Genomic DNA, 25,554 nt, shown 5'->3' with positions numbered 1-25,554 from the left:
TGTAGACTGTGAAAGCCCAGCTTTCACATAATGATTGGAGACAAAATGAAGACAGGGACTTTTCAAACCTATAAAACTGTCACAAGATGGTGTTTGAAGAAAACGTTTTTTTAACTTTCTCTCAAACTGCGAGAGAAAACCGCTCTAAATTTTGCTACTGAACTGGCAGCACAATCGTATTGCCCACAAAGCAAAGCTTCTAAGCAAAATTCTCACACTCCCAAGTAAGCTCCTTGAAGTTTGGCCCTGTCATCCCGCCAGGTTACAGACTTTAGCCGCGCGGGAGTCAAAACAAATCCGATTGCGCTTCCTAAACTCCTCGCTAATCATGGAGGATTGGCCTGCGCACTCTTTGATGTGATTTAATACACTCAGAAGGCATTCCTCCCAACCACCATCTTCAAATTTGGCCTCACTTCCTCTATTGTGTTAGACTTTCCAGGTGGGCGTAACTGTCAGCTGCTGTAAGCGGATGCCAGTCTCCTTCTGCTGCACATCTTATGAATTCAGTTCTGGTCTTTGAAGTCAGACATTCTGAATTTCCTTCTGGACAACAAATTAGCAATGCAATGAGAGAAACACTGGCCACAACAATATCTTGTAGAAAAACCAATTGTCTATGAAATTACAGCTACAAGTCTTTTGGAGTATGTCTACATTTAAATTGCACATTGAGAGTCATTTTTGTCTATTGTTCCTTGCAAAATAGCTCATGTGGTTCATCCTTGTCACTCCATAGATTGTAAATGGACATAAATATTTCTTTAAATATTGTTCGTGGCTGGCTTTATAGCAAGTGAATTAATTTCCATTCTGACACATGATGTTTCAACTAAGGCAGGTTATAGTATTCTGACCATTAACAGTATAAACTGTCAAGCTTCCATCAAAAATTTCAAAAAAAGAAAAAAGATAAGCTGATATTGTATTGATAAGGTTTGTAAAATCCAATTGGTTAAAATGATGTATTGCATATAATATGAAGAAATTAACGGTTAAAGTATGTCAGGTTTGAAGAACATCAAATAATCTGGCATTGATATGACAGATTTGGGCAGATGAAAGATTTGTTTCTTCGTAGTTTAAAATGTAAATGTTGCATTAAAGTGAGAAAACGTGTAGATTTGTTATGCTAATATACATATTTTGCTTGGAATTTTGTACTTTATAGGAATGAGGCAGACACTATGCTGATCTAGTCTGTACACGACAACACATTTATATAGAAAAAATTATTATTATTATTTTTTTTATTTGTAAACTAGTTAAACAGCAATACATGATTTATTCTAGATAAAAAAATAAGAATATCTGCAAAACGCCCACCAGGTTTAAAAGGGCTTAATGTGTGTAAAGGTTTGAACATTGTATTGTTTTGCAGCTACCTAAATAAAACAACTCTGAACTATCATGTTGTGTTCCACATCTGCTCTTTTGGTAAGATTCAAAATTCAAATTTCTAACACCGTCAGAGATGAAAACTCACCTCAGCATCCGTTCATTGGTCTCCTCATCCGTGGCCAAGGGGCTGAGCGAAGATGAGGAGATGATACCGAAGGAGCCCAGAGGCTGATGGGTAATAGGCGAGGAAGCCCGGCGAGCAGATATGCCGCTGACGGAGGGGGAGTCTCTAAGGACGGATGAAAACGGCAGGCAAGTCGGGGCGCAGGACACAGACATGTTCACCACCTCCACCATCTTCTTATTCACAAAGGCCAGCCCGGAGTTAGGAATTTTTGAGGCCTTGGTCTGGCTTTCCAAAGGGTCTTTGTCACTGATTGATGCGCCGCTGAGGTTAGGGGGCGACGTTATTTCCATGGCCCTCAGCCCTGTGAGGTCACTGGGCCTGACGGCAGTCCTGTTGGTAAGATCGTTGGACTGTGAGCTTTTCAGGGGCATTTGAGGGGGATCCAGATGTCTATCCTCAACGCCTCTCTGCTCACTCTGGTGGAAACTCTGGCAATCATCTCCACAGCTACTGCTACCCTGCTCTGCTGCACTTTTACACACACATGGTTTGCTTCCATATCTACAGGGAGCTACTTCCGATTCGAGGAGATGCAAATCTTCCACTGAAGTGCTCTCTCCATTCATGTGTGTTTGACGGTTCTTTTCATCCCCCCGGTTGCCACTTGCCGCTACGCAAAGCCACTCTATGGTGTTTTGGGAAAGTAACACGTCAGACACGCCACTTAAGACCAACTTTCTTCCACAGGTCTCTGATAAATCCTGCTGAGAGTTTGAATTTTCTGAGCCCACGCTCCTACCAGTCTGGTCAGTGTTTAGGCTTAGCTGAGACAACTCAGATTGTTCTGAATCCATGTTCAAAATGCCCAAATCCTGCTGACACACTGAGCTTGTCCTGTCTTTTTCCAAACCGATTAAAATATGATCTTCCTCCGCATCTTCTGGGCTGCTTATTTGCGGTGCAGAGACAGACTTAGTCAGTTTGCTGAGTTTCCGTTGTTGCTGGTCCTCCTCGTAGGGCAGGGAGCTAATCGAGGTGAGAGAGGCCTCTATGCCTCCACTTGGAAGGCTGCCATTGCTCCCCATCCGCAGGCCTTTCAGACAGCTGCGATGGACCGGGTGGTCCAACATGATTTGTTTCGGGATCTCCCGCTCACTAGAGAAATCTAGAGAAGGTCGTCCCCGAAGCACAACTTCCACGGGCCACGCCACCGAGCTAGGCTCGCTCTCGATACCCGAGTCTGAGATTACGGACGACGAGCGCTTCATGATCTTTGAGCTTACCAAGCCTCCACGATGAGTCGTTTCTTTCCTGAGGTCTCCGGGGAACGGAGGCAAAGCAGGACTCATGCTGTTGGGGGGAACATCTTCGCTGTCGTCATCCATCGAGTGATTTAAAGGCATAGCGACATCACTGTCCTCTTCTGTGTTTTCTTGCTCAGTGGTTGTGCTAAGGTTGTTACCATCACAAGGTACAGAGAAGTTTTCTCTTCCATTGAGAACAGGAGATTCTTTACCACTGTTGGTACAATCAGAGGAAAGAACAAGAGCTCCCTCTCCAGTAGATGGATCTGTAGGAAAGGGTTCATCATCAATGCCAAGACTTTCTGCTGGTTCCTTCAACTTCTGAGCGTCAACCATGGAATCTTCTGTATCGTGCTCAGTCTGGATGATGTTCTGGGTATCTGTTACATCATTTTGTCTTTGATCCGCTTTAACTGCGACATGCACGGGAGTGTCCAAGCATTCTTCACTGTCCAAGGAATGCCGGGATAATGCTGGTGATTTGGCTTCCTGGCTGCTATGAAGAATCCGTTTGGTGGAGAATTCTTTGGTGGTTTCAAGTATTGGCACATGCGATACCGTTTCTGGGAGAACAAGCAAAGTGCAGTTATGACAGAATCAGCAACAAGGCTGGCGTACGTCTGCAGAGCTTTTGCTACCTGTCTGCAGAAACTCTGCATATCTGTCCTCAAAGATGATGGGCAGGCTGTTCCAGTCTCCATCGATGTCCAGGCACTCGACGGGCAAAGGAGGCATTTTGGTCAAGTAGTCAGAGCTCCGCACTTCTGCAGCTATCTGGCCGTGTCTGTTGATTCTAAATGAGGAGGAATAATACTATAAATCCAACACTTTTCAACTGAAACGTAGTAACTTTCTAAAAGGACAGAGACTCACAGTTCTTCCTGAAACGTCAAACAGATCTCTTTCGGGTGTTTGGTGAAGAAATATGCCTCTGAGAATCTTCTCACCTGACATTTCCAAACACATGGAACAAAAAAGAAAAAGAAACATTTTTACCTCAGTAAGACTCCGCTTTACCGTAATTAGCACAAGAGCTGGTTTAAATAGAAAGCTGAGTAAAATTCAAGCCCTGACAGCCAGCGCAGTGGAGCAAATCAACACTCTCTCCAATTAGAAATGCGTCAGCCCAAACAATAAGTGAGCATGACATGCAGATCACCGGGAACACAGTTTCTTGTGTATTTCCTTCGACAGTAATTAGAAAATAAGTGTTAATTGAAACCCTACCTCTCCCAGAGAGAAGAGGCATGACAGTGTTTTTTCTCAGGGTAATTTAATACAGAGGAAAACGTATTCATTATTTTCAGTTAAATGAGACAAAACAGTGCAGCAAAATCAAGTCCTGAGAGCTACTCTACAGTGAAGAGCATAGTGTTCATATTATACAGACCAGCTATCGGATAGAAATGACTCTGGAAACCAAATTAGCCTGCTCACATGGGCTTATGCTCCTGGGTACCAGCTGGTTTTGGATTTTCCACTTCCACAGAAATAGCAGTAATTGAACCTTTTCCACTACAACCAAGAGCTTTCTGTTACATCAGGCTTTCAAGAACAACTCTTGCTTTTTATTTTACATTACATCACAGAGTTGTTTCTGTGACCAAGGGATGCCTTAGTTTTGGTCAAGAACTCAAACCTGTTTAATTTTCTGTTAAACTGATCCTTAAATCCCGTTACATGAGAACTAACCTGGGAATTTAATTTTACTGTAGAGTAGCGCTCCGCCTGCCCCACCTGTTGCTATACACTGCCAACATTTCCCATGACTACACCCTCATCACACTGGCTTCCATTCACACATTGAAGGAGGACATGTTGCTATAGAAACATACGGTTCTCTCATTGCCTTGCATCAATGAATCTGTCGATTATTCTGATTAATCGGATAAAAAAAATGCCACATTCTACAAATGTTTTTAGTTAATCACTTAAGCATTTTTATCCAATATTAGAAATACATTAAAAGATGCTGTGAAAAAAATAATTCAATTCCTTTTTCAAATAAGAAAATAAAAATTTGAATGCCTAAAATAGCAATCCTTTAGTGAATTAGAACCGGGTGAAGCTACAATTATGCCACTTGCAGAGTTTTAGCCAAAACATATTTACTGACAAAATCTTCATATATGAAATGCAAAATATATATATATTTTACAGATTCAGCTTATTCGCTACTTTGAATATGTCGGGGGGGCTTTTTTTCCCCCAGAAAATTTACTATTTTTGAGTCAGTATAATACAGACTCCAGTTAACAATAATCGATTACTAAATTGGTTGATGACAATTTCAATAATTCATTAATCATGACTAATACGATTAATCGTTTCAGTCATAATATTGCAACACATTTCATACAGTAGCATACACAATTTGGGATCCAGATTACCCAGGCTGGGTAGTTTTTACTTTCTCAAACGGAAACTGCATCTGACACTTCATGTATACCAAACAAATTCAATAAATTTTAATATTATTGACTATTTCTCTTTGCTTGTGACTCACCCTAAGTGTGTGATGTTCCTGAGTCAGATAGGACAGGATGTAGGGGTTGAGCACAGCTGTCTCCAGGAAACGGCTCCACAGCGCAGCCAGCTGGGAGCAGAGCTGGCTCACGTCCCTGCTGATCTGTTCGGCTACCTTCTCATGGCCTTCCTGCAGCTGAGAAACGCACATTCAGCTAATGAGAAACGGAATGAGCAGGGAATTCACAAGCAACACAGCTTGAACCACTTCATTTCAAGAGCTCACACCTACCACCGCTGTACTTCCTTTAATAAAACTTGCTAAAGACATTATGTTGTTCCAGAAGTTTGTAGTTGGGTCAAAGAGATTATGATGTAAATTATAGCACTTTATGTTCTTCAGAGCAAGAAGTGGACTCAAGAAACGTCTTTAAAGTCAAAGTCCTGTGGCTTTAAGTGTATATATGGTGCACCATATTACTGTAAAAATATTTCAAGTCTAGATACAAGCTTACAAATGTGCAAAATTTCCCCTCACGTTGCATGTTTTCAATATTTCCCATAGCCACTTGAATTTCAGGATTTACAACTCTTTTAAACCAATTATTCTCATAAAATGTTACCCATTTTCAAGACTTGAATGAACACACCATATGTTTTGTTTTCATATGTCACATCATATGTTTTTGACTTTGGACTTCCCATTTGTACAACAAAGAAACAATATGCAGCAAAATCAGAGACTGAGGCCTTTGCTGTTTGTGAGTCTCAAACCAACTAGAGGGAAATGAAGATGTGTGACACAGACTGAGCGTCAATGATTAACGTTAGCTTCAGCAGATTTTTCACGTGTTAGCACCTGCTAAATTTTTTAAAGATGTTAAGCTGTTGAGCATTTTTGGTTATGTGCTTAGAGGTTTAGCACTAGCGAGGCTAAGACTAGTGGTTTATTTAGCTAACTGTTTGTTTAGCTGTCCATCTGGCAATAAATATATTCTCCAATACCACCATGGTGGTGTTGAGACGTTTACTCCAGACACGCACCATACATGCACGCACACTCAACTACGGACACAAAGATTCTGCACAAAAGCCTTTTGTTTCATACGGAAACTTTCTGTAGAAACGAAACTTAACTTTAGCTCATCGTCTGACCACTAGGCAGTGACGTAACACACCAGCAGACCAGGAGGCGGACTGTAGGATATAAGCAAGGTGTCTTCCGTGTTTGACCAGATGCTGTATAGATTCGGGCCTTTACACTTGACATCCACATAAGCCTGTAAGGGTAAGCGTCTCTTTCTTTTTAGCGCTAAAAAGAATAAAATAAGTAAACTCTGATTGTTCTGTGTTGGCTGATTTCCTGTTTGTGTGCTCACACGTTTTGGGTCCGTCGAGTTTAAATCACAACAGTGGCCATTTTGAAAAATAGCAGCCAGAAAAAGGATACAGACGATCAAGAAAATTTGTATGATTTCTATGGTTCAACTACAGTATGTAAGCTATGATTTGACAGTAAACACAATCTAATTGGCAATTTTAGAGTAAAAATACATTTTTTCATGGCAGCCATTTTTTGCCATCAAAAGTATTCAACTGTGATACATACTGGCAGTTTTAGTGCAAAATGTATTTATTTATGTATTTTTTCAGTGGCTAATGTTTTTTTTTTTAAGGCAAGCTTCTGGAAACACCTGCTCCCAGTTAGGTTGTTGATTCACATGTAAAAGATTTTGCTGAAATATTCAATCATCTGCCGCACTATTATACCAAAATCTAAATGAAAACCAGAGGGTTAATGCTATTCGTAATAAGATGACTTACACTTGCAAATACCATCAAAATTAAATATGTCTGAAAATATAAATGTATTTTTTTTTCTCCACAAACTTACCTGTAACTCTATGGAGAGCTGGTTTAGAATTTCATCTACAGGCAGCAACTCTGTGGAGGAGAAGATATTTGCACAGCTTAGTGCAAAGACTATTTGTCTGTGTACCACAAAGTAAGACAGATTTACTTGACATTTCTCTATAGAAAGGGATTAAGCTATTTTAATATAAGCCAAATGACTTCTATTTCACTTTTGTTATAGTGGCTGTTTCAACATCTTCATATCTGGTTTCTAGTTTAATAAAGTTCATTATTGTGTCATTTGAACACAGTTCCTGTATTTTCTCCTAAAGCTTCAGACTGACAATGTTCCTGAACTATTCAAAGTGTTGAAGCAGCTGGTGAACTGCAACCATCGTCCAAAACTGATGATCCACATGAAGTGTTTGTAAATCATATGGTATCATACAATCAAGGCAGTTTTCTTATTTTAATTCCAGAGCACTGCCACAAAAATACAACACAAGGTCAGGAAACCAAAATACTGCAAATTACAGAAAACATATTCAACATTTACTTCCACTTTTGTTTCACCACAAACCACAAACTCAGGATCTTTTCTCTTCATTTATTGTTATTATGCAATAATTTCTGAAATGCACTGCAAAAAAAAAAAAAAAAAGGTTTTGGGACCAGAACATGAATGATCGAATTAAAAAGGTTCAATAAACATATTTCTACCCAGAACTCCTCATGTTCTGGGTAGAAAATTTAGAAAAAGAAGTTTTTTTTAATCTTAAACACAAAATGTATGTATATACAGTATATATATTGGGGGGGGGTTAAAGTCGAATAATAACTAAAAACGAATAGAATTTACTGTAATAACACAACAAACATGTTAAACATTTACATTAAAGAGGCAGTATTATGTAAAATTGACTTTTTTGAGCTTTGCATCATGTTATATAGTTATTCCCTCATCAAAAACAAACCTGGAGTGTTACCTTGATTCTTTTATGCATGTTTGAGGAATGTACTCTAGGGAGATCCCATAGCAACCACTCAGCTGTACCAAACGGCTGGGTGGACCTAGTACTGCCTTCAAGGCAGTGCTAAGTTTCCAGTTTCCCAGGCTTTGCTTCACAGAGCAGCCCTCCCCCTCTCAGCTCCTTCAGACTAGCCAGCGGTAATTAGCAACACCTGATGGAACTCATCATCTGCTGAGCTCATTACAGAGGCTACTGCTGTGTGCAATGCTGGTAAAAATGTTAAAAGGTTAATAGAGGAGCCATGTTCTGATGACATACTGAAGGAGGCATTTCAGAAGTTTCTTAAAGAGACAGAGGCTCAACTTCATGGCATTAACTTTGGAAGCAAAAATTCTTTTAAGTCAGTGTTTCCCAACTCTGGTCCTTAAGGCCCACTGTCCTACATGTTTTAGAGGTTTCCCTGCTTTAATGTGCCTGATTCAACTGATTGCAGTTCAACAAACGCCTGTTAATCAGTCATCAATTGAAATCAGCTGGACTGAAGCAAGGAAATACCTAAAACATGCAGGGCAGTGAGTCTGGAGGACCAGGGTTGGGAAACACTGTTTAAAATTATATTTGATATATGTAGCATTTTTATAACAACTGCAGGTAACATAGTTACTTGATTATTAAATGGCGCTACGTGCCAGGAAAACATATAACACTGCCCCTTTAAAAGAAAGCAACAAACCTGGGTAAGCTCTGATTATAGTCAAAGCATCACCTGACTCCAGTGGAACCAGCTGCAGCTGCGGGATCTCCTGCCTCAGCAAGCTGCAGTAGGCATGCAGCCCTCTGTGCGCGGCCAGCAGGAGGCGACAGAGCCTCCGGTGCCACGTATGAGCTCTCTGCAGGCAGTTTTCACTGGGCACATAAAAGCTTCCCTGGGGATATAAAGCACAGCACAGAAAATGTGAGCCGCTGCGCGTTCAGCATTAACCTCTTAACGACGGACACGTTCACAGCCTTACAAGCTCCACTGCAGCGTCCTGCAGCCAGCAGTTACCACCATCCTGTTTCCGGCACCAAACGCAGTCACATTCATTGTTTGGAGCACAAATGGAAACAAATGGGCCTTAAACACACGGTGTGCCGTAAAAGCAGATCGATACATTTACATTTCAGTGGCATGTCTCCTCAGAGAGTTCCCTTTGTTGCTTTTAAAAGGTTGCCGGCATGACGACTCCAAGTCACTGCTTGTTTAAAGGAAGATAAATAATCGTAGAAGAAAGAAAAAAGAAATACATTTTTAAATAATATTAGCTAAAACTGAGAAATTTTGTTTGTAACAAGGAGAGAAATCCGGAGATTTCTCCTAGATTTTCTCTCTGACCTCTAGTGTAGACTTTATTCCACCAGATGGCGACCTAACAGAGCAATAAAACTGCTCTGTGTGCCTCACCAGAGGAATTCACAGCATGTATTGACTGTCAATGAGTTTTGATACATCAGAGCCTGACGGGCAAAATTGCTTTATTATTTTTTACATTTTACTTGCGTTCGACTACAAAAGCTTTCATACTTTATTTTACAAACACAAAATTTAATGTACGTCACTGAGATTTAATGTGACTGACCCATCAGCAGCTCCTTTTCCTCCCAGCATCTCACCATAGTTGCAAAGGTGTTATTTTTATTTAATTTTTTTTTACATATTTACACCTAAAAATAACAGCATACGTCTGTATTATGTCCCTTTAACTCTATAATTCTTAAATAATTTCAACTGAAACCAAAGTTAGTGATCGCCTAACGGGTGACTAGAGTCAACCTGCATATAATGCAACTCAGAATAACTTCCACCAGGTCTGTGAAGGCCTCAGAGGTGGCAAGTGAAAGTACTTAAGTAGATATTCAGGTATCTGTACTTTACTTGGGTATTTATTTTTCTAAGAAATTTTTACTTATTCTCCTTATATTTCAAGAGAAATATCTCCTTAAAATCTTGGAAATGCTTCGTTATTTCCATGATGAAAACATTATAACGTAAAGGTTGAAGCAAAAGAGGAAAAATATACCAGCGCGGACAGAAAGCATTTTGCATCATTGAAAGTGAAAGTTATTTTATTTTTATTTTGTACTCAAGTGCAGTTAAAAGCCCATATTTTTTACCTTTACTTAAAAAAAATTGATACAATCTGTACTTCTACCAGAATTTTTTTTTTTCATACAAGTACAGTATCTGTACTTCTGCTTAAGTAGAGAATGTGAATACTTTTGACTCATTTGGTTAGACAACACTGGTGAACAAACATCATCTACTCTCTTCCTGAAGGCCAAGGAACAGAGTGGGCAGGAGTTTTAGCAGAGGTGGGTTATAAAACAACCCAAACTTTAAACACAGCTACATTCATCATCAAAAAAGGGGAAGTGTATTGAACAGTTGTAAGCCTACTGAGGCATGTCCACTGAATCTGTCTGGTCAAGTAAGGAGAGCAATAATCAGAGAAGAAGCCAAGAGGCCAATGGATGCAGAATCCATAATCTGCATCCATAAATCATGTGGATGCAGGAGTTCGATGACTTTGCTCTGTACCATCAGGATTTCTTGAATCGTTATTAAAGGTGACCTCCATAGAATAGCAGTAGGTAATTTGGGGTAATGTAGAACTGCTGCAATCAATCAATCAATCAAATTTTATTTGTATAGCACATTTCAGCAGCAAGGCATTTCAAAGTGCTTTACATCATATCAAACACAGAAACACAATGCAACATAGAATCAATAATCAAAACACAGCATTAAGTCAAGTTACATCAATAAATTTGTAATTGATTACATTTCAAATACAATCCTAAACAGGTGGGTTTTTAGTTGAGATTTAAAGAAAGTCAGTGTTTCAGCTGTTTTACAGTTTTTGGGACACTTGTTCCAGATTTGTGGTGCATAGATGCTGAAAGCTGCTTCTCCTCGTTTGGTTCTGGTTCTGGGGATGCAGAGCAGATCAGAACCAGAAGACCTGAGAGGTCTGGAAGGTTGATACAACAACAGCAGATCTTTAATGTATTGTGGTTCTAAGCCGTTCAGTGATTTATAAACTAACAACAGTATTTTAAAGTCTATTCTTTGAGCTACAGGGAGCCAGTGGAGGGACTTTAAAACTGGTGTTATGTGCTCTATCTTCCTGGTTTTAGTCAGAACGCCAGCAGCAGCATCTGGATCAGCTGCAGCTGTTTGATTGATTTGTTGGACAGACCTGTGAAGACGCTGTTGCAATAATCAATACGACTGAAGATGAAGGCATGGATGAGTTTCTCTAGATCTGGCTGAGACATTAGTCCTTTAATCCTGGAAATGTTCTTCAGGTGATAGAAGGCCGACTTTGTAACTGTCTTTATGTGGCTCTGGAGGTTCAGGTCAGAGTCCATCACTACTCCCAGGTTTCGGGCCTGATCGCTGGTTTTTAGTTGTAATAACTGAAGCTGTGTATTGACTCTAGATCTATAACTCTAGATCTATAACTCTAGATCGTTCCTCTTTAGGTCCAAAAATAATAACTTCAGTTTTGTTTCTGTTCAGCTGGAGAAAGTTTTGGCACATCCACACATTTATCTGTTCTAAGCATCTGTTCAGTGATTGGATGGGGTCAAAGGTCACCTGGTGACATCGTAATGTAGAGCTGTGTGTCATCTGCATAGTTATGGTAGCTAATATTATTTCCTGTTATAACCTGAGCTAGTGGGAGCATATAAATATTGAATAAAAGGGGTCCTAGGATTGAACCTTGGGGTACCCCACATGTGACCTTTGACCTCTTTGATGAAAAGTTTTCAATTGAAACAAAGAAATCCCTGTTCTTTATGTAGGATTCAAACCAGTTAAGCACTGGACCGGAGAGTCCGACCCAACTCTCCAGTCGATTCAGTAATATGTCATGGTCAACACTGAGGTCCAACAGAACCAGCACTGTGGTTCTCCCACAGTCCGTATTTATATGGATGTCATTGAACACTTTGACTAGGCCAGTCTCTGTGCTGTGGTGAGCATGAAAACCAGACTGGAAGGAGTCAAAGAGGTTGGTTATCGTTAGGAAGCTAGTTAATTGTTTACACAGCTTTTTCAATAACTTTGCTGATGAATAGGAGGTCAGAGGTCGGCCTGTAATTCTGCATTAGTGATTTGTCCAGATTGTTCTTTTTTATAAGTGGTTTGATTACTGCTGTTTTCAGAGCCTGGGGGAAAACGCCTGATGAGAGCGATGAGTTTACTATCTGGATCAGATCAGCAGCAATAAAAGGCAGGACTTTCTTAAAGAAATGTGTGGGTAAGAAAGACCCAAAGCTCAGGTTGGAGAAGATATTAATGTATTTGTGTTGAATTCTACAAATCTGACCTATATGGGAGAGTGGGCAGAAGGTCATTGCTCAAACAAAGCCATAAGGAGTCTTGTTTGCTCTTCGCCATAAACCATGTAGGAGACACAACAAATGTGTGACATGAGATAAAAGCTGAACTTCTGGGCCTACATGCAAAGCATTTTGTGTGGTCGAAACCTAACAATGATCAGATCATCTCAAAAGCAAAATATTGTTTTATTTATGTGGAACATTTCAGCAACAAGTCAGTTCAGAGTGTTTTACATGACAAAACCATAACAATAAACAAACACAAAGCATTACACCATTACACCGTAGTGTCAAAATAAAGAGAAGTAAACAAAAAGTTGTAATCCAGATTAGAATTTGTTTCTAAAAGTGTTTTTAGCCTCAATTTAAAGGAACTTCATGTTTCAGTGGTTTGGTAGTTTTCTGGAGGTTTGTTCCTGATTAGAAGAACAAAAATTAAATGCTGCTTTCCCAAGTTTAGTTCTAATTCTGTGGATGCAGAAAAGACTAGAAGATTTGAGTAGTTGGAAGTTTGACATGAAACCATTTAATGTAGGGTCGGGTAGCAGCCTAAGCAGAGAAACCCAGGCTCCCGAAACATAGTCCCTCCAATGGAAGACTCAGTGTGTGCTGGGTTTGGACATTTGGGTTTCCTGCTGGTGAGAAACCCAACCTCACCTGGTGAGGTGTCCAGAACATCCAGGAGATGTCATAACAAGATGCCACCTACTGAGATTCTCACCTAATTCTACGGAAGAGCCCAGGCAACCTGAGGAGGAGTCTCATTTCGGCTGCTTGTGTCCGTGGCATCGCTCTTTCAGTCACTACCCAGTTCTCATGACCACAGATGAGTCTAAGAATGTAGACAACACAGCTTGAAGAGAACCTGTCAGAGGCTGTGCAACACTGAAGACTGGGGTAGAAGTTAACCTTTCATGTTGGAAGAAGCTGGTCTGGTCTAATGAGACCAAAATGGTCTCAGTCTGGCCAACATGCATAATACTAATTGAGGAGGCAAAAACAAACCATATTGTCCATAAAGTGAAACATGGTCATGCTTTTACTGCCCTCCAGCCACCTTGATTGCTCTAAATGTATTTTACAGAGTATAATGGGCAAGTGTTTCAGTGTCCAGAGGTAGAAAACGTCACCAAAAGAGTTGCATAGACTGATTTGAAAACAAATCAGCACCTCACTTCACTTTAACTTCAGTTTCTATTTTGAAACCATACTGTATTCTTCCACTTATGAGCCACTTCATGGGAAAAACACAAACTCTTACCAAGAAATTTTGGTCTTGTTTGAAGTGCAAATATCTTGGTACACTAGAAATAAGACAAACAAACCTACTACTACAACTTTTTAGAAAGATGTAGTGTTAGAATAATTATCTAAGTTCATTTACTTGTGAGTTTATTTGAAAGGTTATGTTTTCATATTATTATTTTGTGTGTAGTTTAGTTGACTTCTTTTCTTCTGTGAAATACTATTAACCATTTGTAGGATGTTTGCCTGGAGGCTAGAGACTTTGCACATTCCTGTGGTATCAGCTTCCATCTGTAATTGATTAGTTGTGGTCAGTTGCATGCCCTTGTAAGGGCATGTCCACAGGCGGTGCCAGAATGTAAAGACGGTTGGTCAATTCTCTGTGTGAAGAAGCCCAACCTCCTTTTTCTATACAATAAAGAGAAATGCAGAGAAAGATCTAGCAGAGTTGATCCAAGACAGTGTTTTACAGCGATTTGTCGCGTCTCGGATCTTCCCTCATTTTCTGCAGAAAAGACAATTGCCTTGGTCTGAATCTTTGCTAGATAGGAATTAAAATAAACCTATCATGTAGTCATTTGTTTTAAGCCAATAATTCATTAATATTGATGAAAAAGTACTAGTTCCCCACTGGCAGAGCATTTGACTTATAGTAAGATATTTTCCCTCATGTTATAAGAGAAATAATCTGCCAATGGAATAAGTACTTTTTCATCAAGCCTTCATCTTGCTGACACATTACTTTTAAGTTAATTTTGTCTTATTTCAAGTCTACTAAGATATTTGACTGGAAACTAGAGCAAAAATACTTCAGATTAAATGTTTTTGCAGTGAATTTGCGTTGATAAAATTTCAATAAAACGTTTCTGGTTGTAAGTGTAAGAAAGCTCAGTGGATTTCAATGGACAGTCCCAGGTTCTCCCTTAAAAGCTAATGGATCAACACAACAGCCACCATAATGCAAAGCCGGGAGATCCGTGTCTTCCATTTGTGGAGTTCTTCCCAAGGCCGTAATGTTTTAACAGCGCCGCTGCGGCTCGGCTCTGGGACTGACGGAGGATGTATTGTAATTTGCCCCGAGCGAGTCAACTCACTCGCCCTGTCATCATACATGTGTGTGCTCTGTAATTCCAGCTGCGCATCACACCCGAACCAGGAAGGAACATCTGTATGTTTACTTTCATATTTCTTTGTAGCTTTCTAGATGCCTGCTAGGATTAGATGGAGAATGAGAGACAAAGAAAAACAGCCATTTTTTTTCAGATGAACTAGTCATTATATTACAAGCGTAAGATGCACCACATGTCCCTTGATATTTCAGTTTTGGTTTTATTCTTCTTACTTTACTTTAATAATATAAATGATTATTTCAGATACAGAAATCCGTTGTTTCCAAGCCCATTTGGTACTTTGGTTCATGTTTTTAGCATTGTATGTAAAAAAGAGCTGCTGAAATTCTGATGACATTATGGTTTCATTTTATTCAGCCAAAGAAATCTGAAACACATGACGGTTTCCTCCAGAAAGAGCAGGGAATAATTACAGGACAGAGCCTGTGTTAAGAGGGAAAGTGATAAAAATCGTGGCTGCGTGTTAAAGAGCTCAAAAATAACTAAAGGATGAGGGAGGAGCCGACGTTCTGAACACATTTCACCTGCAGGTATGTGGTACGTGGCGCTTGTGAGCATAACTCGCTGCTTTGATCAAACCAAACCCCCCAGTGTGGCTTAACCAGACCTTATTAAAGCGCCCAGCTGGAGGTGGGGGCGGGGGGTTAATAGGGTGAGGCGGGGGGCTAGCTCTGGAGCTCATTAGGATTTACAGTGCAGGCTGTGATGTCCGCATGGGGGAAAAAAATGCTACCTGTAGCTTTACAACTGTACTTTGGAATAATTAAAGAACATGCAACATACTGAGAAAACTACAATATGATTTCATATCTGAGCTTGTTGCATGTTCTCGTTTCTAAATTCTGCTAACAAGAGCAGAACGGCTTGATGAGCATTACCGTAGGAACCAGAAAGTCGTTTGATAATGTCTAATTATTGATCAAACTCGAAGTTTGCCGATATATGCAATGAAAATCAACAACAACTAAACAAAAAAATGGAACAAGTATCTGTTTACGTAATTATTTGTCACCTGTGACCAAGAGACGTTTTCAGTTTGTTAAATTACAGCAATCTCTGCAAGTCCAGAAGAGGCCATGCAAAGACGCCGTCCTAAAATACCCAAGTGACGAAAAGCACATGTGGTTTCATATTAAGTTAACAATAAGAAAGTAACTGTAACCCTACCCATTTAAAATTTAGTTGTGCTTTCTTGCACAACACACAAAAAAAATTCTAATGCTTCTGTTGTTTATTGTTTATTGTTTCTATTGCTCCAAATCCCATCGCATTAAAGTGGATGCACTGCACCAGTTACATTTTCTAATGAAAATCTAACTGATAATGCCTCTTGACATTAGATGACAAGTATAGTAGAATAAGGTGTTCTTTTGTCATTACTTTTGCCTTGGTAGTCTTTAATGCCATCTACGTTTTTTAGCAAATCTTGTGGGCCAATGAGTGAAACGCCATTAAACGTCCGGAGAACAACGCTGCTTCTGCCATGTGGCTTGACAACACAATGTATGACCAAACCTGTTATACCTAAGATTTTTTTATTGCCATAGTGTGTGGTCTGTCCAGCCAGGAAGTAGGCAACTAGACTGCATAATTGCTATAGATACAGCAAGTGTATAAAAATTTTAAATATTCACAGCAGACGTGCCACAGAAGCCTGTCACACTACTGCATGCTCCCCGTTGATGGCTACCATCAGTTTCAGATGGCCATGCATGCATGCTGAGACATGTGGGTTACTCTAACATTATGCTCAGACACATTGCTGCACAGTGGTAATCACTCAGTCGAACTTCAGAGCCCAAGCAATAGCAGATTCAGAGGAGGAAACCAGAGCAGAATATGTAATCTAAATCAGGATGATGCACTCAAGTCAGAAACCAAGTTCCAAAACTGTCACGTTTATATCATTGTTAGGCATTTTGTTAAATGCCTTTAAAAGAGACAGGCAGTGGAATACCTAGCAGACTGGGGACGACATGTTGTGTTGAGTGAGACAAAATTAGCTTTGACTTTTCTGTGAAAGGTAAACATACCTCAGAGATGACAGGCTTGCAGTAGCCAGCTCCGAACACCAGGTTCTCCACAGACACAGCAGACGGGTCGCTCACGCTCTCAGGCGAGCCTTTCCCCAGCCAGGTGCCCTTCCCCGTGCGCGCAAAGCTGGGGAGGGAAGGGAGCGGACACATGAATGGACCGGCAGTGAATGTGTACGTGTGTGTGTTTGTTTGTTTGTAATACATTGTGGGGACCATTTTCCTGGCACATACTACATTGAGGGGACCCACTGCTCCTTGTAGGGACAGAAGCCTGGTCCCCACAAGGAGAAACACTGTTTTTTCAGGGGTTAGATTTAGGACTAAGGTGTGAATTGAGTTTTGATTAGAGTTAGGTATGTAATGGTTAGGGTTAGGTTAAGGGTAAAGTTTAGACTGTAGAAATGAATGGAAGTCAATGGAAAGTCCCCACAAAGATAGCCACGTAAACATGTAAGTGTTTGTGTGTGCGTGTGTGTGTGTGTGTGTTTTGGAAGAAGCAAACATAATGATATTGTTTCTGATTAGATAAACTTCAAATTCAGTACCCTGCCATCTGCATTTTAAGCATTTCACTTCTAAAATCATCTTGTGCCGCCATGTCTGCTTACATTATCAATTCCTCTATTGGTTGGCACAAGAAATCTGAATTTTAACTCCTTTAAACCCCCGAATGTCATTTCTGTTAAGAACTTATTAGTTTTTTATAGCCGTCATACAGGAATCCTGTTTGGGTTCTCAAACCCAATTTCTTTGTGTCTTTAACAGAAAATACAAAGAAACATAGCATAATTCTACAATTTACAAGGTCAGCTGCCCATTACTAACTCACTGTTTACATCCAAAAGGAGACAGATATTGTGACCACTTGACATCACACTGCTGAGTGGTACTTATCTCACTGCTCATGTGTAGCTTTCTGTCTAGCAGCTGTACCTTCAAAAACAGATACAGTAGGTGACAGGAGACTTCATCACATTAAAACATACGCAGTGACCAAAATGACTGAAGCACTCGACCAAATGTGATCTGAATGTATTTGAGTGATGAGGAGTAAACAAGCAATGGAGCTGGCAGTATGGATGAACTGGTGATCTCTTGTCGGTGGCGTGTGACGATCCTTTGAGAAAGGTGTGAGCAGTAATTTGGTGAGGAACGGACTGAGACAGTGGTTGCTGGTTGGTCCACACTTGGTTAAAACTAGGCTGAAATGAGGTCACTGAAATATTAAACTTGTGAAAGATGGGGGTGGCTGGCCAAGCAACACCTTAAAACCCATCAGAACTCCTAAAATCACTACAAGAGGTGACCTCCAGGTTTGCTAATGATGCTCTTTTGTATTAATTTAGAACTATGATTTGTGGTTGAACCTGGAACACCCGCTTCCTGTGCGGTGGATCGTTCCAAAAGCAGCCATCCCTTCCTTGGCATTAATGACACTGTATGCTGTAGTCTGGCAAGAACCAAACACTAAGACTAAGACTGACAATACTATTGGTGTGGTCTCTCCTGTCTTCCTGGTTTCCAGACATTCCAACTGGTTCCAATGTTAAACCAACCCACATGCTGGGCAATTGTCCAAACCCAAAATGCTGCTCGCTTCAGACTCCATCAGGCAATGCAGGCTGACGCCTTTTTATGAGGGAACCCCAACGTCCAGTCACCTTCACTTCCTGCTTAGACTAACTGTTGGATGCTTGGTCACGACCTCTGGTGATGGCTCCATTGAAATAACACCTCTGTGCTTATGAACTCATTTACATACCCACCGTCGGCTCAAATCGTGAGAGTCCGTTTTTGCTTTTGTTGCACTTTTTGTAAAATGTTTGCAAACCGTAATTAAACTCTACCTGATTAGCGGCTGGTGTAAGGCAACCAGTGAGGCGTGCACGGAGACAGAAATGACAGACAAGTGGAAGTAGTCAAACATGACGGGGACGTGATGGTGAAGGCCTCGCCGCGGATGGAAGTGGAGCCTCAGAGTCCGACTGCTGATCAACGGGACTGTCACTATCTCTGCCAACCTGGAGAGATTATAGATGGAGTAGAAGGGAACAAAAAATATTTCAGTATTTAATACTTTTCTTAGCCCGCTATCACCAAAAACCACAAGTTTTAACCAAGTAAACAGAAAAACCTACTGCTGCTCATTGTCGGTGAAGTGAAGATCCAACTTCAACTGGAAGTCCACCTCACTCAAGGCTTCCTCCAACTGCAAAACCCACAAAATGATATTCATGCATGATGTCACTCAATCATGAGACATGATGAATAAATTATTTGTTATCAAGTTGAGCACCATGATTGCACCTTTTTTACTTAACACAAAGAAACGTGCCTTTCTGGTTGGCCAAACTTGCTTTGAAGGCATTTATTGTTTCATTTATCATTTATTGTGATGAATTTCATACAGAGGCTGATGTTTTCAGCTTTTTTTCTAAAAAGTATGATTTTCCGCTAAATTATAAAAACACATTTAAGATTAGAATATTACATTAGACCAATAAAAAAATATATTTTTAATACAGAAATGTGGGTTTAATTAAATATAAGTTTAGTACGTGACTAAAGGTTAATATTTTCAAAACGCACCAATTTCAATTGGAACGCCTATTCTAATTCATTAAATATGACTGTATTTAGAGGTATCACAGTAAATACACTCCTTCACAATTACATTGTGTTGGCCTAATATATAAAATGTTAAATAAAAAGCTGTTTCTACAGTGAACAAACTATTATAGTATAGTATCAACTATGGAAGTAGCACTACTTTAAAGAAAAAAAAGGTTTTTCTTGTTTGTATCTCAGCACAGTAAAAGTACAAATGTTTTCCGTTGTGCCTAACATCGAAGGTTAGATTGATCAAGCGTACGTTCGTGTGTCCACAGGGGAAATGAAGGGCTATTTGTGTCTGTGCTCTCTGTGGCTGTGAGCAGCAGATGACCTCCGGAAGGTTAATGAGTGGGAAGCTCTTGGGAGGTCCCTTACACGTATCTGAACCTCCACTTAAACTTCCACATTTGATGAAATCTCCTAAAATTAGAAGTGTTTCAAGAGAACCAGGGAAGCTGTATCAATCATGGAAGGAAAGGGTTAATGCGTCAGCAGCGGGGGATCTAACGGATCATTAGATCTAAGTAGCACCTAGCTGCCCTGGCTGTCACAGAAGATGGCTACCTTCTCTCAAACGCGGGCCGGGTTCGATCCTCCAGGATGAACCCCCGGTGAAAACGGAAAGGACAGCACATCGATAGCTGTCGGCCAGGTCTACACAGATGGTCATTTGAGCCGTATTGGCCATTCTGGGACACGGACAATTAACATGCATGTCAGTTGAAGGGTATCACTTCCAGGAGGCAGATCGCTGAACCCACTGATCCTCGAAGTGGGTGATGCGTCTCTTAGTAATAATAAAGAGCAGCGCTCATTTAGACAGCAGATTAGCTTTGATAGCCTGCAGCTTTGCTGCGCTTTTCCCCAGTATTGACTTCCTCCCTCTAATTTCATCATCATAACAATTAAAGTCAGAATATTTTGAAGGATTTTATGTTTGACAATTAATCACTATGCTAGTAGGTTCAGATCCAACCTTAAGTATGTCATGATAATCACATTAATTATTACTGCACATCATTTTTTAAAAAGATAACCCACAAATCAGTTTGCTGATCTTAATCCAGTACAAGGACCTTCATTTCTATTTACACAAAAAGCTATTTATCTTTAGTGATGCACATCAATAATCACATTTTTTAACGGCATTCTCTTTTTTTAGTGTATCTCTTTAGTGCTGTGCTTTGTTGTTGTATTTTTCTGTTTGTTACATTTAGCACATTTTAATATTGGACAAATATACTTACAATACAGAAATCTGTTTTCAAAATAATAATTTTTTTTCAATGGACATAAGCTATTCAGACCAATTAATTGTCCCCTTATTAAATAATTTAACTATCGCTGGCCACACTCATTCCCGAGTACTTGCTGCTACAAAAACTCACACAGGAGCTGATCTGACATCATGAAGCGAGTCATATGAGCTCAAATATGAAAAAAATCACACAAATCTAAAAAATCCAGAAACAGATACGAAACGAAGTCACTGGCAAAGTGTTTAAATGCAGTTCTGAGAAATACACTAATATAAAAAATAAACCTTTCCATTGAAAAATGTGAGTTTTTACAAAATTGCTGAGTTTCTATTAAAATAATTTATTTTCATAAAGCCGATTTGAACAATTTTAAAGTGAATGGAAATGCAGATTGTGATGAAATCCTGTAATTAGTGTGTTCAGGCTGAAAGACATTTCTATTGTAACATTTACTGCTACACTCTAAGTGGAATGTAAACGGAAGAAAGCCTTTGTAGCTTAATGAGGACACAGTAGAAAGCACCGTTAGTGAATACTAACTGTATTTGTTCCTTCATCACAATGTTAAGCAGGAGTCCACTGAAAGCTGAAGAACATTTAATAATTACTTTTTAATGTTTTCTCAGGACCACAGGGTCCGACTGAGAAAGAAAACTACGATGTAATTGTTTTAACTGCTGTGCTGTATATATTCATCATTTACAATTCTACTTTAACTGGAAAATTAAGTGGTTTTTGTAGAGATAATATCACCCAGTGTGACTCACCCTTTCTCCATCCAGTAGTAGGTGGACTTTGAAGATCATGCAATCGTTGACATCAATCTCCTCGTTTCTGTAGAGGATCTGAACTATCCGGCTGAAGACGCTGCCGTTGTACACCCCCGTGGAGCTGAAGCTGCACTCTCCTGGTGTAGGACACAACCAAACGGCACAATAATTAGCAGCTTACTGCTGCAGGATGATTGTTAGCTCGCTCAAGGGCAACTGTCAGTGTGCACAGTTCACATTTTACATATTAGAAATGTACCGATTAGGCCTGTTACAACTAACTAGTTGTAAAAAAGATGGCAGAATATTTCACTTATAATCTGCCAAAGTTTATTGAAAGGTCATTTTGTACAAAATACTGTCCAAATGGTGTCTCCTTTTGCTTTAAACTAGAAGTATTATGTGTTTTCCAGGCACATAGTGCCGTTTTATAGAACAATCATGTCACTATGGTATTATCAGTTGTTCTAAAAAATGCTCTATATATCAAATAAGTCTTAAAATAAATATGACTTTGCAATTTAATGCCTTGAAATTGGCAAACATTCTGGGAGTCAGAAATTTAACACGCATGTCAATTAAAGCACATCAATTCCAGGAGGCAGATCACTGAACCCGGTTGAAATTGGGCCTCAGTCTCTTTAAAATTCCTGCTCTTTCTGAATCTCCGCCTTCAGGAAGTCATCACAACCCTTTAACAACGTTTTTACCAGCGTTGCACTGAGCAGTAGCTCCTATAATGAGCTCAGCAGATGCCCAGATTCACCAGGTGTTTGCTAATAGCTGCTGGCTAGTCTGAAGGAGCTGAAAGGGGGAGTTGCGGGGGAGGGCTGCTCTGTGAGGCGGAAACTTGTAAACTGCAGCTATGAGGAGGAGCTTTGTCCTCGAAGGCGGAGCTAGGTCCACCAAGTTGTTTTGCCATGGAGATTAAAGGATATCTCAAACATGCATTAAAAAAAATCAAAGCAGCACTCCAGGTCTGTTTTTGATGAGGGGATACAATTATAACATACCGTCCCTTTAAACTGATCTTATATTTGACATTTCTGATAACACTGTTGCTGTTTACATCTTTTCCTTCTCAACTGCAGCTGAAGAAAGGAAAAAAAACCTTGCTTCCAGCTGTGAGTCTCAGTAATCCCCCCGCTGAGCTTTTGCCCTTTTCCGTCCCGTTCTCACTCTGCCCCTCTCCGCAGGCCTCCTCTCCACAAAGCCTGTTGCTTTACCTGCAGCATCAAGCAGCGCGAGTCAGGAGCACTGATGTGCAGCAGCGCCGCATGTCAAAGACTCTGTGGTCGTGTCAAAGCTGAGAATTCAGCTCTGTCACTGCAGTGGAGATTTTCTGAAATGTCTTCTTTTTTTAAGAATCTATGACTTTTTTTTCCCCAAGTGCTTCTTCTGTGCACTTGATGAAATTCTTTTCATTAATGCTATAAATGCTAATCTCACACATTCCATTCGCTGAGGGGTGAGTGAGTCTTGATCTTGTTGTTGCGCAACACCCCCCCCCCTCCTTTCTGTCTCTACTCTCTCACTCTCGTACTTCCTCTTCTGAGAGGGGAGATGTGCTACCAGCTCTCCTTCTAACGGGTTAATTGAGTTTCCTAAATCTGCTGGGATTTACCCTGTCCAGAACTGAAGTAAACTCTGTTTAAGCTGGTTTCGAGAAACGATTCGCCTGGTTATCTGACGGCCTACATCCAGGTGTCCCACCCTTCTTCCCCCTGTGAATTAGCCAGACTGAGCAGCCTACAGCCAACTAGTTTCACAGAGCACACCTGTTAACGGTCGCTCGTTCTCTATTTTGCAACTTGCATTTGTTATTGAACCAGGTAGGTTTTAGTGACTCGGTCGAGTCCCAAGGATGAGGTTTTAAATATGGGCTACCAGCAACCTAAAAACATTTTCCACTTTTTCCTCTCCAGAATCAAACATCATAGCTATTTTACAACCATCAAAGAACTTTAAGGTGACTCATCAACTGAATGTCCACAACATCTTTAGATTTTCTTTATGCTAAATATTTTATTAGTAAGGCATTTTTGCAAGGGTCAGTACAGCTTAATTCAGTAGCAGAAATAATCAAATAAGTAAAATCAATCATCTAGTCTATCTTTCCCTAATGCTGATACTGAGTACTAAAAAAGGGAACCTTTGAGAGAGACGGACGGAGTTTGGCGTCTCGAACCCCAGACCTGGCTTGATGATGAAGAAGGTGTGGCAGCAGGAGGAAGATGTTGATCGGCGAAGGCCAGGATCTCCGCAGGTCTGATGAGCCTCCTCTCCGCATGGATGGTGAGGTCACACAGGACTTGGTGCTGGCAGGAAAAAAGGCACCAGTTCTTCTTCCTTGTCTTTGTCTTCATCTTTGTCTTTGGGGTCAGAACCCAGCCGATGAGAGAAGTGCGATTCGAAGCCACAGATTGTGGGCCAGACGGGTTGGTCTCCATGTGCAGGACAGTCTCCGGCTCCGTGGTCCCGGCTCTTCTTCAGCTGCAGAGTTCTTTGTCCATCTCGATCTTGGCTCGAAGCTGCCCGGAGGATCCAACAAACGGTTCCTCTTTTGCACCCACCTTATATAGGGTTCATCTGTCTGCTTAGACAGATGATCTCATATCCGTCACTGTCTTAAGAGACATCATGTCATGATGTCTGTGCTAATGTCTCAGGGCTGCTCAACCTCCTATGTCCAAATAAGGTGCTGATCATCTCTGCTCTCCTGTTAGTTCCCCTTTTTCCCTTCCTGTCACCTTTCACCTACCATCTACCTCCAACATATCAGTGATGTTTAATTGCAGTTTTACAACCTTTTACACCATTTCAAGTTCAATGTCAAAATCACATTTATATCACATTTATTTTCTTTAGCTTCTCTGATTTAGCATTCATTTATAATTTTATAACCATAACTTATTAATTATTCTTATTATAATCTTAATGTGAGTTATTACAGATGTTTTCTGAAAAGAAACCAAGAATAATCTATTATTCTAATTATTTGATACCAAAGTTACATTTGCTTGTTTTTCTTATAAGTGTTCTCACAAATATAAGTGTAAGTATTATTACAAGTAAATCAATATTAATATAAGTATTTTACTTTGAATCTTATCAAATTACTCAAAATGTTTAGATTTAATTTTTTAAAACTTTCATGCTTTAAAATAGTCTCAGCTATTTTTATAAATCTGCAGGCTGGAAACTTCCTCTTTTTCCAGGAAACCTGCTTTTCTTGTTTCATGACTCTCTCTGACTGACTATGATTTCTTATGATTAGATAGAAAAAAGTAGAATTAAAGCAAAGTTTGCATGAGACAAAAACAACACACACAACTAGATTTATTTTATTGACACTTAAGTCTAATGTTGGGCCTAGATGTCACTTGAGTGATTCATTTTAAAGATAACTTTATTTATTATTACTGTTAAACTAAAATCTCCAGCATGGGGAAGTGGGATGAGCTCGGATTTTCTTGACAATCTACATTATCTGCTGAGGAAAAAAGCAGATTTTCTCTTGATACAAGAGAACATGGATGACCTTAGCACAGAGACCAAGTGGAAAAATGACACTTTAATGTGTGAAAAAAATTTACAGCTTACAGCTGTAAGAAATAAAGGAGCCAGTGAGAAATAAAGCAACCTAAAGAGGTTAAATACTGCAAAAGAGGGACCAGAGGAGCTAATTACAGGTGAGTGGGCACAGCTGAGGAAGGGAGCAGGTAGAGGCAACATACCTGCTCCCTTCTGATTGACAGAGGGAAAACGAGGAATGAGTCTGGAACTGAAATCTAAACAATAAAAACAGGAAGCAACAAAACTAAAACACAAATAATGAGACTGACGGAACTAACACGAGGAATAAGCTAAGTTTTAGAACCAGAAAATGCTGAAAAAACTAAACTAAACAAAAAAAAAACTAATAAAGAAATTGATTTTATTTACAAAAGGCCATGAAGGTCAAGAAAAAAACATTTCTGATGGGAAAATACTGAGAAATTTTAATTCCACTTCAAAAAAAAGGGAAACAGTTTAAGATGCAAAATGTG

At 39.9% G+C, this 25,554-nt stretch overlaps 1 protein-coding gene across 1 annotated transcript in view; it reads right to left on the bottom strand.

Annotated features, from left to right (window-relative positions):
• Positions 1-25,554, bottom strand: part of fam135b (family with sequence similarity 135 member B) — a 67,401-nt gene that overhangs the window by 13,403 nt on the left and 28,444 nt on the right. Inside the window, exons 4-13 of the mRNA XM_028036731.1 lie at positions 21,503-21,642; positions 19,002-19,072; positions 18,711-18,884; positions 16,861-16,987; positions 8,830-8,989; positions 7,133-7,182; positions 5,279-5,434; positions 3,646-3,719; positions 3,411-3,565; positions 1,487-3,335 (exon numbers count right to left, since the gene is read on the bottom strand). Coding sequence (XP_027892532.1) covers positions 1,487-3,335; positions 3,411-3,565; positions 3,646-3,719; positions 5,279-5,434; positions 7,133-7,182; positions 8,830-8,989; positions 16,861-16,987; positions 18,711-18,884; positions 19,002-19,072; positions 21,503-21,642 — 2,956 coding nt within the window. The remainder of the gene's footprint in view (positions 1-1,486; positions 3,336-3,410; positions 3,566-3,645; positions 3,720-5,278; positions 5,435-7,132; positions 7,183-8,829; positions 8,990-16,860; positions 16,988-18,710; positions 18,885-19,001; positions 19,073-21,502; positions 21,643-25,554) is intronic.

The sequence above is a fragment of the Xiphophorus couchianus genome, chromosome 13 (assembly GCF_001444195.1).
Source record: "Xiphophorus couchianus chromosome 13, X_couchianus-1.0, whole genome shotgun sequence".
NCBI classification, from domain to species: domain Eukaryota; kingdom Metazoa; phylum Chordata; class Actinopteri; order Cyprinodontiformes; family Poeciliidae; genus Xiphophorus; species Xiphophorus couchianus.
This window is presented reverse-complemented; position numbering and strand designations above follow the sequence as displayed.